The sequence below is a fragment of the Chenopodium quinoa genome, unplaced genomic scaffold (genome assembly GCF_001683475.1).
Source record: "Chenopodium quinoa cultivar QQ74 unplaced genomic scaffold, ASM168347v1, whole genome shotgun sequence".
Classification (NCBI taxonomy): Eukaryota; Viridiplantae; Streptophyta; class Magnoliopsida; order Caryophyllales; family Amaranthaceae; genus Chenopodium; species Chenopodium quinoa.
The window spans coordinates 338,536-352,893 of NW_018742963.1; the positions used below are offsets into that span (position 1 = coordinate 338,536).

The following is a 14,358-nucleotide window of genomic DNA, read 5'->3' on the forward strand; positions in this document are numbered from 1 at the left end:
TGAAAAGTACAATTATAGACAAAAGTTAGAGGGAAGAAAGTGAATGAAGTATATAAAAAAAAGGTGAAAAATACAATTATAGACAAAAGTTAGAGAGAGAAAGTGGAAAAAAATACAAAACAAGTGAAAAATTCAAGGGTAATTTAGAAAGTATAATGAATAAAGTTAAAAAAATGAGGGTATAATGGTCTTTACATACTATCTAAAAATAAAAACAAAAATAACATTTTGGGTATTCAAAATAGGGAAACAAAAACTATAATATGGGACGGAGGGAGTACTTTATTAAGGCTCTCCATCTGTAGTAGATGGCGTTGGTATGGTATGTAAAGCTTTGTCGTTAAGACCAACATATTTACCTCAAATCAAATACCTCTATTGGCTCTATATGAATATCCTCTAATAATATGCATCGAAAGTTATTACCCCAAAATTGATACAGCAATTCCTTTGTAAAGAGTATATATTGAAACATTGGCAAACATTAATTCATTATTTGTATTAACACCTAAGAATATTATAGCAATAGACAACAGTCAATCGTTAGTATTACAAGAGTAGTAGTATTTTGACTACTTTCCTACAAGTATAATGCAAATGTATATAGTTGCATTTATTTATTTTTTCTTTTCAAATAATAAGAGGTAAGGAGATAGTAAAACTACATGTGACTATTTATGGAGTATAGATAGATGTCATATGAATGGATTTCATGTTCAATTATTGATTACGGGCAGTGGCGTCACCAGGATTTTCGAAGTGTGGGTTCGAAACTTCCGAAATTTGAAATCATAATTAACAAAGGAATAAAAATACAATAATTAAATATTCAGTACATAAATAATTTCAAACTATGGATTACAAATAGATTACACATAGAAAAAATGAAAAAAAAAAAAAAAAAAAGCTATAACCGATAAAATCTGATCAAGCTAATACAATGGCAGAGAAGCAACACATTAAATAAATTACAAGTTAACATTAAAAAAAAAGCTACAATATTCTAATTAGCAAGTAAGCATTACATTGCACATATACTATTTAAACTGAATAAGCTACATACTATCATTGTTATAGAGTTAAAATATGGATTCAACTAGTCAAAGAGGCCAACAATCAGCACATATTAACTTAATGACGGAAAAATAATGATAATGGCCATGATATTTCATTGTATCCTTTCACGCATCGCTAGAGCTTAAGGACTTAACCCAATACATGGATCAACATCCCACCTTACATTTATTTCTCATTTGATAAGTTGCCAAACTAACCAAATAGGGATATTAAGTTCAAGTAGCTAAATATTATCGTTTCACTATCGAAGCTTTTCTCATTCTGATTGCTCACTTAGATTATTGTAGCAGATTACTGTCGTTAGCTATGGCTTGACAGAATTCTTATGTGCCGACAATAAAAATGTTCAATTCAATGTAGCTTAGTTAGAGTTAAATTGTGTAGTAGATTCATGTCACAGGATTAATTTCAATTTTTTATATATAATTAATCAGCAATACAAAACCATCACTGAACTCAAAATTATACAAATAAAATTATCAAAGAGTGTTCGCCAAACATCACTTAACTCAAAATCATGCTTCAAACACAGAATAATTAAAGGCCAAATTTTCACGATTGAATTAAAAATTAGCATATATTAAACATAACAATGTAAATAAATTATCTCTAAGATCTATAATATTCATCAATCAAACCCATATCAACGAAATAGCAAATGAAATTATGAAAACTAGAAGGCAGAAACGAAATACAGAAAATAGCATATGAATTGGCAGAAACGAAAGGCAGAAAATAGCATAGCATATGAAAATAGCATACGAAATACAAAAAAATCCCCAAATTGAGAACTTGAGAAGTAAATTAGATAATTATATCCAAACTTCAGCAATTTACAAAACATTGGCAATTCGTAAATCGTAATGTATATTAGCAATTGAATTTAGCATATGAATTTCAATTTTCAAGTATTCAATGATTTAGCAAAAAAAATCCCCAAATTGAGAAGTAAATTACATTTGCAAAAAAAAAAAAATCCCCAAATTCACTTACCCCTACATACACCGATACACCATACACGGCTGTGAGGCTGGGTCTGGGTGAGTGGCTGGTGCGCTGCCGGCCTGCCGCTGCCGCCGTGTTCTGCTGACTCTGCTGCCGTGCTGCGCCGGGAAGAGAAGGAGGAAGAACGGGAAGAGATTAAGAGAAGGAGGATTGGAGGAAGAAGTTAGGGTTTTGCAATTTGGGGGAATGAGGAAGAGGAAAGCGAACTCTGGAAGCAGGAAAGCTCAGTGCTCAGGAAACAAAATTAAAAAAAAAAAGTGTGAGTTATGGGTTTTGAACCCACAAACTCTTGTGTGATGGGAGGTAAAAATAACCACTGGGCTACAACTTTACTTGTTGCCATATAATACACAAATATTCTATTTAAACCTATTTTGATTTTTTTTTTTTTTTAAAAAAAAAAAATTTTAAATTTTTTTCAAAAAATCAGTGGGTTCAATGAACCCACTTGAACCCACCCTAGTTCCGCCCCTGATTACGGGGTACATTTGTATAAAAATTAGGTGACATTTTCCGTCTTGATATAAGACTATATCATGCTAGAAAATATCTATACCCGTTAATATTTTGATACATCGTACATTGAAAAATGATCCTTTTGAGATTGGAGTAAGAGAATTAAAATTAGAGTGTATGCTACGATTGCAGTAGCAAGAAGAATTGGCAGATCCATACAGAAAAACAACTGAAAACTGTAGAACAAAGAGGAATCGCTTCTCTTCTTGTATATGTCGTACATTTTATAAAAGTATTGTCGCCACTTTAGACATTTCGTATATGTACTCCTAAAGTAGCATTAAACAAAACCTATTTTTGGTACCACTTTGCCATTTTGCAGCTGACAATGCCTGTTTTTGACCCTCTCGTACTCTATATTTGGAGATTTTTTCCACCGTTTTTAAAAGAATGTCTTATTTGAGAGAGTATGGAAATGTGTAATTATTATGGGGTTGAAGAGGTAAGATGGTAAAATGGGATGCTTTACAAAGAATAAAGCAAAGTGAATAGAGCATAAAATAGCCGCCTAAAATGAAAAGTGAGTAGAACAAAAAAGAATAGAGGGAGTATAATATATATGAAGTACTCCTTCCGTTTTTTTTTTTACTTGCATCACTTGGGAATGCACAAAGTTTTAGGAGAGTAATATTATATTGTGAGGGGGTAAATAAATTATTATAGTAAAATAAAATGGGACCATGAAAGAGAAAGTATGTGTGAGAGGATATATATTTTTATTATTTAAGTGGGGACCATTGAAGAGAGAGAAATGATAAAATAATTTGAGTGGGGTTTAAAGTAAGTGAGAGAAATGATAAAATATAGTATAAAGTTACTAAATATAGAAGTGATGCATTTAAAAAAAAAAACATCTATAAAGGAAAAGTGATGCAAATAAAAAAAAAACAGAGGGAGTAATTTTTTTTGGTAATATATATTACTCAGTATAATTTTGCATTGAAAATCAAGCAAAATTCCAAATGGAACAATCTTTTAAAAATAGATGGATAGGATTTATACAATATTTTACCTTTTGGTTTAGTCCTATGACAAGTTCCTATGAGAAAAAGAGAAATAAAGTTGCCAGAAGAACTAAAACATGTATGTCAAGTTTACATGAAAACAACCCAAAGAAACATAAGATTCAAATCCCAAACAGATCAATCTTTTCTTCTCTTTTTATTCTTAAGTACCTTTTTCTATCTTTTATGCCACCTTAACTTAGCTTGTAATTTCCAAATTCCCAACTAATACAATTGCCTCCTCTTTCAAGTTTTGCTTATATTCCTTTCCTCTTCTCCTTTCTCTCTCTTTTTCAGCTAGGAAAAGCACTGGATTCCATCAATATTCTCACTGCACATCTTATAATAAATGACGCCGAGTATGCCACACTCCCCTTTGCACAAACATCATTACGGTTTCCATTATTTCGTAAGACTCTGCTGCTCGTGCTTCTGCTGCTGTTGCTGCCGCCCCTGCTGCTGTTGCATCATTCTTATAAGCTTAACCAAGTTAGCCATATATCTTTCAGATTGGGGAGATTACAGGAGAGCTCAGGAAGATGGTTTTCGTGCGTGTCCATTGCTTACCGATTCTCTTCCTAGTACTTCTATCAGGTGATTCATTTGATCTCATTAGTTTCATATAAACTATAGTACTTAATATCTTCTGATAAGTCCTATCAGGAATCCAAATAGGTAACTCGTACTAGAAAGTGAAATAAATTTCTTTCCGGAGACGCAGACAATAATTCTAATTTTAATGTCATATAGGGTAACCACTTCCCAAAATATAAGAAAACAGAACCAGAAGAAAAGAGAATTTTATATGTTTTCTAACCTGTACAAACGAAAAAGAGACATGCAAAACCAATCATGGATAGCTTAATAGTAATGCTTCAAGGTGAACTTTAAGATGACTGTATGCAAGTTCCTAGGTTCAACCAAGAAATTAAGAAGGGTCAAAGGGAGGATTGATGAAAACTTACAAATTTACAAACGCTTTCAGGGTCAAGTGCTGAAATAACAAAGCGATTCCTGATATATGACACTTATCCAACAAAGATCATGCATGGAACATATCCAACAATTATGCACGACACCTATCCGACAAACATTCCACCTGACAATCCAACAGGAGATACAGGAGATGTTCCAACGTTTAATCCGACTCCCACTACCCCGACAACCACTCCCACTACAACCCCACCACTTACACCAACCACAAACCCACCTAATATGCCAACAACACCCCCAACTACCACGCCAACCACACCAATGAATCCTACACCGCCATCAGGAGGGGGAGGAGATGCAGGTGGGGGAGTTGGAGGAGGAGGAGATGGAGGTGGGGGAGTCGGAGGAGGAGGAGGAGGAGATGGAGGAGTTGGAGGAGGAGGAGCAGGAGGAGGAGATGGAGGAGTTGCTGGAGGTGGAGGAGCAGGAGGAGGTGTTGGAGGTGGAGGCGGAGGAGCAGGTGGAGGTGTTGGAGGTGGAGGAGCAGGTGGAGGGGGAGGAGGAGGATCTTGGTGTGTAGCAAAACCTGGTGCTTCAGAAAAGGCTTTACAAGTTGGTTTGGACTATGCATGTGGATATGGGGGAGCTGACTGCTCTGCAATTCAACCAGGAGGAAGCTGTGCCAGTCCAGATACAGTAAAAGACCATGCTTCTTACGCATACAATAGCTATTATCAGAAGAACCCAGCTCCAACCAGCTGTGATTTCGGAGGAACTGCCCAGATTGTCTCTACAGATCCAAGTAAGTGTACATCTGAGGTTACAAGTAATAATTTGAGAATCTGTACATTATTTACTAGTTTTGTTCTAGAGAAGAGTTTCAAAATTAGAACCTGAAAGAAAAGAAAAGAATAATACGCATTCCAAATTACGATATCTGATAATCAATGCTGTGAATGAATGATCCCATATCTTCTTCCTATTGCAGGTACTGGAAATTGTCACTACTCATCATCAAAAGGATCAACAAGGTAAGCATTCAACGGTTGTTTTCAATTATAATTTCTTATGCAGAAGCAGAGTTGTAATTTGTGTTCTTGTTACAGCACAACACCACCAACTTCAACAACTCCCCCAACTTCATCCATGGATACACCACCAACATCATTCAGTCCACCAAGTCCATCACTCGGAAATTTTCCAGGACCACCTCTCGGTGGAGCATCGGTTTATGGGCCAGAACCTACAGGAAGCCCTAACATGGCTTCTGCAACTTCTGAGCAGTGGATTATCTTCTTTTGCTCAACAAGCATATTTATGTACATTCTACTAGCAAACAATTAATGAAGAGATGTAGAAGGCAATCACTTTTTCCCAGCAAGAAGCAGTACATGCCGGCTTCACTACACCATGGATGAAGTTGTTAGGAGGCACTACTTGACAAATGAACTTCAGCTTTCAGGTCCTCCTTACCGCCGGCCAGGAGACTCCGTCACTCCTCACATAATACATAGTTCTTGTTAGGCTGAGTTGTTGCGCTATAGGCTTACATCAGTATTATAGTAAATTATACTCGTAGAAATTTACAATTCAATGTCAACCAGCAATAATTATTAGGATGTTCTATATTTTACAGCAATGAATGATACAAACTCTTGCAGCTCAAAATATAACTTACACAAAAGTACTTCAACATAGAACAACTCATGTTGTCTCATTGTGATAGAAAGACAGATTGTAAACATAAACGTTAAAATAGAAGGACAAAAAAAATAACTCAAATGTCCTGATCAAAGGGGATTTCTATATATGTAACAAAAAGAGCCTTTAGATTGCATATACCATGTAATAGGTTTGGGAAGAACTTATCAGAAAGAAAAGGCAAGGTAGAGCAGCACTAGATAAGTTTTGTTTGCATTGCAAAATGATTATCCACTTGAGGATTCTAGCCTTCGACTTCCACAAATCACTCCATAAGTCAAGAGCACAGGATCTCTCAATGAGTCCCAATTCCAGTTTAGTATCATCCATCCTCCAATGACAAGATAAATTGCATAGGCAAATGAACAATTAGGATAATTACCTTCCTTGGTGACTGGAAGACATAATCAATATTTATCATATGAAAAATGTAGAAACAGCTAGAAAAGAACCTTTATTTCATAGAATACACCAACAAAAGTAGTCACAATAAAATTCAATTGTCTGGCATATACAACAGAAGTTTTGAAATGCACTCTCAAAACTCACCTTTTTATTAACTTTTTTTCAATGATACGCATCAAGTCGACAAATTTGGTCTACTCCAGAATCAAATTAATAGCAGGCATGGGACAATGGTGATACAAACGATGGCTAAAGTTGCAACAATAGAACCTTGCTCAAATGATTTCTGCAGACCTCCAGCTCTTGTAAAATGCTGGAACGCTAAATAGGCTGCAATTACTAAAGATATAATGGCGCCTGCCTGTGTCCCCCTGCCAACAAAAGGATCACAAAACTTGTGAATGGGATGTCATAAATAATTAAATTAAAAAATAAATAAAAATAAAGGCTATGATACCTTAGGTTCAATGCTCGAAGTGGAGCAACTATTACCAAAACCAATGTGATGAAAGGGAGTTCCAGTTCACCTATAAAACAAAGTAGATGTGTTAGGTACTAACAAGCATGGACATGATTATCAAATGTTGGATTATTCTCGAAGTATATACTACCTCCATTTCTTATTATGTGCAACAAAGGAATATTTTATGTATAACAAATAATACTCCTTTGTTGCACATAATAAGAAACGGAAGTAGTATGTAGTATTAACTTTCTATAGTTTTATTTCTTAAATAGAAAATGAGTAATTGAAAATATCAATGGTCAAAGTTGTGCAGTTGCAAGCATGAAAGTCAAATTAATGCAAGCTTTCAACAACAGAGGAAGTATACCATATGTTGGATTGGTATGGAGAAGGGAGCGGGTGAGGATATGGGTAGCATAAGTCGAATCGAAAGACCAGAAAGGGAAACCAACTTAGCATGATGTGGTACAAGTTACAGATGGTGATACAAAAAAGATCCAGGAGATGCATTCAAAACTAAAAAGATTTTTTTTATAATAATTTGTTTGATGGGGAAACTTTTTTTTTTTTTTTTTTGGTGAAAATGGGGAAACTTAAATGGACTAAAAAATCAGCATTTAGGGATAGGGAGATCACATGCCATTGAGCCATCATACTACTAACATATGCTTACTAACTGTAATTGGATGCTATTACGGGGCTGAGAAAAATTAGTCATTTCATTTTAAGAGAACAAGATAACCATTGCTTTTAGTCTTCACCTGGAAGAGAGAAGAAGAGGCGAACAAGGAGGGCTAGAGTAGCAGCCCAAGCACCATATTCTCCCCTGAAAATTAAAGACAATTCTAAAATCGTAAATTTCATGAAGCAAAGAAGTTTTTTTCTAAACAATTTCAAAAATAAACACCAAGTGTTCAAAGTTGTGAATAACAAAACAGAGAAAGACTAGTTTCAAGAACTTACTGCATCCATGAGATGACACTAGCGGGTGCCTGTAAAGCAAAAAAAGGCACAAGAAAAGACCTATTTATTGCGGTTCCCTTCACGAACATGAGAATTCTGACCACAGAGTATAGAATGATTAGGTGAGCTGTGCTCTAACAAATAAAATAAACGATGATTGAATTGTGTTCTTCACTGAAGAAAAATGAGATTGAAGAAAACATGTAGGACAGACAAATAAAAGTGTACAAAATAAGAAGGATTTTAAACAATAGTAACATCTGGAGCGCAAGTCAGCAAAGAAACAAAAAGCAGACTTCATAAAGATAAAATCAAGAATCTGACACATTGGAAAACAGCTTGGAATTAAAGTCTCTAAAGTCTTCCAAAATTGCAATTGACATCTAGGGCTCAAGGGTCCTCACAAGAGTAAGCTTGCGGAGTGATCAATATGTCAATTTGTAAGTACAGTGGGTTGTCTATCTGTTGAATCGTCTGTGAAATATTTACTAGTACATTTAGGAAGCACATAAATTAACTATCATTGGAACAGAACATGTTAACACTGAGCACTTCATATTGCGACAGAATTCACCATGGGAAAGAAATATATACAGGTAAAATAAGCCAAAATTAAAAAAGGAATGTTTCAAACAATCACCAAATGAACTCTTCAACCATGTTCAATGCATCAAACTGAGGGGATATATAAGAAACCAAGCATCATAATTCACAAGAAAACTCTGTGTTACTGTGAAAAATAAGTTTCACATTTCCTATGAGTACAACATGGTCATTATATTATTCTATTCGATGGGAAAGTCTGGTTCATTTCTGCAATTGAGAATAGGTAAAATGATGAAGTAGTTTAAGGTAGGTTATGCACTAGTTTCAGACAATTTACATTTCCTACGAATGTTAAAGAGTACATGTAGTCTGCTATTCAGATGATTAGGCCCATTCAACCTTGAATTAGCCCAGGGATGCTCAATTAGTGCTAGCCCAGGGATGCTCAATCATCTAAGCAGTGCTTAAACTAGTGCATAATTATCTAAACTAGTGCTCAATTATAACTCATTCTAAACTAGCGCTCAATTATAACTCATTCTAAACTAGTGCATAATTACCTCAAACTGGGCAGGCGCAGGTCAGTGAGCTAATTTTTTTTAAGGAATTAAACCCAGATTCCAGAACTAGCCCACCAAAACTCCTACCACCTACTTTATTTGTAGAGCTTGAAACTATCTTTTACCATTTATGAGTACCAAATTACACTTCATGATAAAAAACAACATACCAAAATATCACAAATCCCCTATAACGTCTCTCTAGATTTTACTCCACAGATTCCCCCACTTTATACTCCAAATATTCCTCACACCTTATCTGCCTAGTTCCTATCGCTTATCATACTTGCAATCCCAACCCTCCAAGACTCAAAAGCTCAAACAATCTCTTAAGTTATGAAGTAGTATTGTATTGTACTAACACTAGTTTGTGATTTTGCATAAATTAACTACTGAGTACTTCAATTTCTCAAGTATTTGATACTCTCAAATACCATCTAAAACAAGTACTTGTACTTTTTTGTTTCGTCACCTTTGCTTAACTTTTGTTTTGCATTCTAATCCTAAAAACAAACAAGTCATTGCTTAATTTTATTAGCAGTTTAGCACTCCAATTTATGAAAGAAATATTCATTTTTTTAATAGAAGCCAATTTTCTCAAGCTCTCTGCCTCAAGTACTCATTCATTTAGCTAATTATTGCCAAACACATTATGAGATCGAATATGAATTCGACAAACCAAATTTGCCAGATTAATCGCGTCTTGTAGATGTCTATTTCAGTAAAAACTATGAAATTAAATCTTGTTAATCGACTTTAAAAAGCCTATTATAAATCATAAGGTTAATCAATGCCATACTATTACAATTGCTAGTAGTAATTAAGTAGTTAGCTCATCTACTGTTATACAGAAAATTAGAAATTCATACATCACCTAAAATGATCATGTCACCAAAAATATGCTCATGAATTAATTCTTACAGCAAATAAAACCTGTAATTTCACTAAAATTATGCTGTGAATCATGACGAATTTGCTACAAATGGTTAATTTGTTTAATAAACTTCAATCCTCGAATTTCAAACATAATACAGTAATAATCATCAATAAAAAGAAATAATACTTGAAAAATCAAAGAATTAAAGGAAGGAGAAATGAAGATTACGCGGTGGAAACAGCAGAAATCCATGGAAGATTTCGAGGAGAGACAATCGAAGAATAAGAATTATGAACCACCATTGACGATCGCCGGCTCCTTTGCTTCAGCATCAGACAATGCTGATTCAGGGATAATCTATACACGTTTTCAAATTCACAGCACACTCAATAATAATAATAATAATAATAATTAGTCCAGTCTCCGGGTCAAGATCTTTATTTTCCGATCTTTAGTCCGATCCGATCCAAAACCCTATAAAAATCGGTCTTGGAACGATTTGATTTTTTGCTTAAAATTATACATAAAATCTTTAATAACGATTAAGATTATCCTTAACAAGTTTGAAAAACTTTAGTCGTATGAGCCTTTTTTGTACTAAAGATACAAAAAAGAGGTTAAATTTTTTTTTTCTTTTATTTTTTTTTCGAATCTTCCATAAATTATTTAAAATTAGGATTTTTTTTTATAAAAACTCTAAAATTGATCCAAACTGGTCCGGTCCAGGTTTTGGACCGATTTTTTCGGTCCGGTCCGGGTTCGGTCCTACCTTAATCGGTTTGGTTTTCGATTTTTGAAATTCAATTTTTCGATCTTCGGTCCGGTCCGGCCTTGGACCGATGAACAACCCTATTTTTAAGGCAAATGTTAGCAAGTGTTATTAGCCTTATTTGAATTTCAAGAATTGAAGACCAAACCGGTCAACTTAGGATCAGGCCGGACTAGTTTGGACCAGTTTTAGAATTTTTTTTAATTTTTTTTAATTTTTTTTTATTTTTTACATTAAGTGAATTTAATAAATTTATGAAAAATTAAAAGAAAAAGTATTTTCTAATTTTGAATAGTAAAATTAATTCATTAATAAATTGTCCCACGATATCTATAAAGGAGATTCAATTTTAACAAATACATAAGATATTGAATCAAATAAAAAATTCTTTTATAAAAACTACGACCGTCTAGTTGATCTTGTAGAGCATCTCCTGCTTATATCGCTGGAAAATAAAGTTTGTTGGAGAGACAATTTAACGATTCATTGTAGTTGTGAGGATGTTTTCCTTTTGATTCATCTGATTGTATTCAAAAACTAGATAACCTTTGCGACCTCGCATAATTTTTCATCAATTTACGACAATCCATTAGATCTACTATTGATGAGCGTCATTTTATGATACTTTTAGGGTAGGTTTTCCTCTAGTTTTTATCTCTTTTTAGCCTGTTTTTTTTTGGCATGTTCTAGCTTTGTTTTACTCCATAGTCTCGTTATTCCTTTTGCTTGAATAAATGCCCTTTTTCGTAGAGTTTTCTTTTGCTTTCCTTTATGTGGTGTTTCCCCCTCTATCGTCTTTTCTTGGTGTCTTTTGCAGGTACTCAAGGAATGTGCTTTGGAAAGAAATTAAGAGAGCTAAGGAGAAGAAGCAAATGGATTTTGGCGCGCCACCAAAGAGCGCGCAGCCCAGGACCACGGCGGACGCTCTAGCTTGAGGCAGGAGCATTTTGGCCAATTTTTAGGCAAGAATGAACTAGGAGCGCATGCACTGCGCCCTAACCGCCGGCGCGAAACATTTGGATAGGGCGCGCAGCTTTGGAGAGGGCGCGCAACTCCAATCAGCCATCGAAGCAGGACTTTTGGAGCGCTCCCACCGCGACCTAGCCGCAAGCGCACTTGTGCGCGGGCGTGGCAAATTCCCAGACAGGGCGCGATGGTTGTTAGCCATTTCGTACCCACATTTTCGTAGGCGCACCATTTTGGGGAGAGGGCACACACGACTTTGTTTTGTTCTTTCTCTATAAATACTCTTGTAATTCCTTTTGGAAAACCACTTAGAAAATATAATCAGCTTTATTTTTCAGATTTTCTTCATTCTTACTTAGCTTTGTAGAGAGAGAAAGTGAGGTTTCCACCATTGTTGAGCTTGGATTTTGAAGAGGAAGATTGATCATCTTGCTTGTAGACATTCACCTTCAATCAATGAGCATTCTCTTACTCTTTTCTCTTTACTTTGTTGATTGATTTTGCTTTTGCTTTGTTAATTGCTTGTTAATTATGCTTTTGCTTGTTGATTTGTTGATTAGCTTGTTGATTGCAATGATTAGTGAGTAGTTTTCTTTGCCAAGGGTGTGGGGATGATGTAGTTGAAACTTGATCATTGTAGACATCTAAAAATGTCTCCCCAAAATCAAACCCGATGATGACCAACCTTTCACCGCCATTATTGGTCGGGTCGAGTATATAATCTCGGAAGTGCTTAAAATCCTTATTTAATCCAACAGAGCATACAAATCAGTCCACTGATCAGTCCAAGTATTTAGTCAAAGCATAGTCCAACCCTCATTGCAGCCCAAACCCTTTTAATCCATTTCGTTTCTATTTATTAATTAAGCCCGATTAATAAATATTAAAAACCCTAAACCTAATTAAGCCCGGAACACTGAAACGACGCCTAAATTATTCCGTACTTAATGATAAAAATGAATTTAGACAGAATTCCAGAAAATGCATCTGCAGTGTCGCGGCAGAAATGCCGCGCCACGGTAATATGTGTCTTGTCACGGCAATTTGCGCTGTGACGTAGCAATTTCTAGGTTAATTTTCTTCGCGGCGCTTCATTTCTAGGGTTCCGGACCTCACCCCTCTCATTTCCTTTATAAATACGAGGCTGATTTCTCAGTTTCGGGGCACCAACACACATTCTAATCTCTCTCTCTCTCATATTCTAAGCCTTAAACCTATTCTCCTAATTTCACAATTCCTTCCTTAAGCACTCCCCGGAGTCCATACAACACCCGAAGTTCCATACTTAAACCAAGGCGTGAAAGAACGATTGAGAGTTTGGACCAAATCAACTCGACTTTTGTTTAATTTAATTTCAATTTGATGTTTATTGAAGTTACTAACGTTTTTATTCATGATGTAGCAATTTAAAGAAGCGCGGAACATGAGTAATTAATTCACTTAATTACTCTTATTATTATTCTTATTGCTAGTATCATGATTAGGTTTATTATTATGCTTTAATTTGACTAACGATATTATGGTTAAATTGCTTCCAATGTTATTGTTATTATGTTTATTGATCACCATATTGCATGTTAAGGAGAATATGTAATTAAATATAACGCTTAATAAGATAATTTGGACGACCGGTTTAGGTTCCTTTTTAATCTTGTTGTTAGTTGAAGTGATCACAATATTTTAGAATTATATGTTGCATTAACATTAGTTTGGAGCAAATTGAAAATTTGTTTGTATGCCTTTGAGATTGCAGGAAATACTTTTCACAATAAGAATCGAGTAGAGGCCAATACGGGCGAATGTGACTCCATGACTCACTTCGTACCATCATCCTTGATCCTCCTTTCGTGGTACCGAACCATATGGAGTTATTAATCTCATGGATTATGAATGGGGTGTAACCTTCACGGGTCAATCGTTGTTGCCTATCGTTGTCCCTTTATCGTGGTTGCCTTAAATAATCCATGAACGGTTTACAAGTTCCTTAAAAAACATAGCTTGTTGGCGGCTCCCTACTTTCCTTGTCCCTAATTGTATAATGTCAAATCCCACTTCCTATGATTGCCCAGCATATTCACAACATGCTTAAGTAGGCGCACTTTGAATGACGCCTACAATCGTGATTTTGATTTAGAATTTGATTTGATTGTGATTAAAGTCTTTGTATGCTTGATGTTCTTCAATTTGCTTGCAAAGTTCACGTTGTATGTGAATTGAGGGTGAATTAATGCTTGATGATGCAATAGCGGACCTTGCTAGATTCATTGTTGTCGATTTGTGCTTGATTGTACCTTCTAGTATATGGTTCTAGTGCGATATCATAGTGGGTATGTTAGGAGAAACCTTTTGACCCCGAAAGGTGGTTGGATTGGACCTTGTTTCGACATTCAAGCATGCTTAGTTTGCGATCATCATTTCGATTATATCTCTATGTATATGAAAGTGGATCCTACATCTACCCATTCCCCTTAGCGTTTGTCATATAGATTTTATCTCATATTTTCGTCGCTTTTAGTGTTTGTTTAATCGATTCTCATCTTTTCGAACTAGCTTGATTGGTGGTAGCATTT

At 35.2% G+C, this 14,358-nt stretch overlaps 2 protein-coding genes across 2 annotated transcripts; one reads left to right on the forward strand and one right to left on the reverse strand.

Annotated features, from left to right (window-relative positions):
* The first annotated feature begins 3,526 nt into the window (after positions 1 to 3,526).
* On the forward strand, positions 3,527 to 6,135 carry LOC110728800 (loricrin-like). Its single transcript, XM_021908451.1, has 4 exons — positions 3,527 to 4,196; positions 4,588 to 5,337; positions 5,524 to 5,566; positions 5,642 to 6,135. The coding sequence occupies exons 1-4, from the start codon at positions 4,142 to 4,144 to the stop codon at positions 5,877 to 5,879; spliced, it is 1,086 nt and encodes a 361-aa protein (XP_021764143.1). The 5' UTR covers positions 3,527 to 4,141; the 3' UTR covers positions 5,880 to 6,135.
* A 532-nt stretch (positions 6,136 to 6,667) lies between these two features.
* On the reverse strand, positions 6,668 to 10,438 carry LOC110728801 (cold-regulated 413 inner membrane protein 2, chloroplastic-like). Its single transcript, XM_021908452.1, has 5 exons — positions 10,282 to 10,438; positions 8,071 to 8,166; positions 7,869 to 7,933; positions 7,099 to 7,168; positions 6,668 to 7,012 (listed from the first exon to the last, which is right to left on the reverse strand). Exons 1-5 carry the CDS (start codon positions 10,383 to 10,385, stop codon positions 6,847 to 6,849), a joined length of 501 nt encoding a protein of 166 aa, XP_021764144.1. The 5' UTR covers positions 10,386 to 10,438; the 3' UTR covers positions 6,668 to 6,846.
* Between the last annotated feature and the right edge of the window lie 3,920 nt (positions 10,439 to 14,358).

Bases quoted from the DNA above. Each gene is read 5' to 3' on its own strand.
- LOC110728800 (XM_021908451.1), top strand. From the start codon at position 4,142: ATGGTTTTCGTGCGTGTCCATTGCTTACCGATTCTCTTCCTAGTACTT. The intron at 4,197-4,587 runs GTGATTCATTTG...AAACGCTTTCAG, and splicing joins CTTCCTAGTACTTCTATCAG to GGTCAAGTGCTGAAATAACA. The intron at 5,567-5,641 runs GTAAGCATTCAA...TTCTTGTTACAG, and splicing joins TCATCAAAAGGATCAACAAG to CACAACACCACCAACTTCAA.
- LOC110728801 (XM_021908452.1), bottom strand. From the start codon at position 10,385: ATGCTGAAGCAAAGGAGCCGGCGATCGTCAATGGTGGTTCATAATTCT. The intron at 7,169-7,868 runs GTGAAGACTAAA...TTTGTTTTATAG, and splicing joins CCTCTTCTTCTCTCTTCCAG to GTGAACTGGAACTCCCTTTC. The intron at 7,013-7,098 runs GTATCATAGCCT...TTTTGTTGGCAG, and splicing joins CTTCGAGCATTGAACCTAAG to GGGGACACAGGCAGGCGCCA.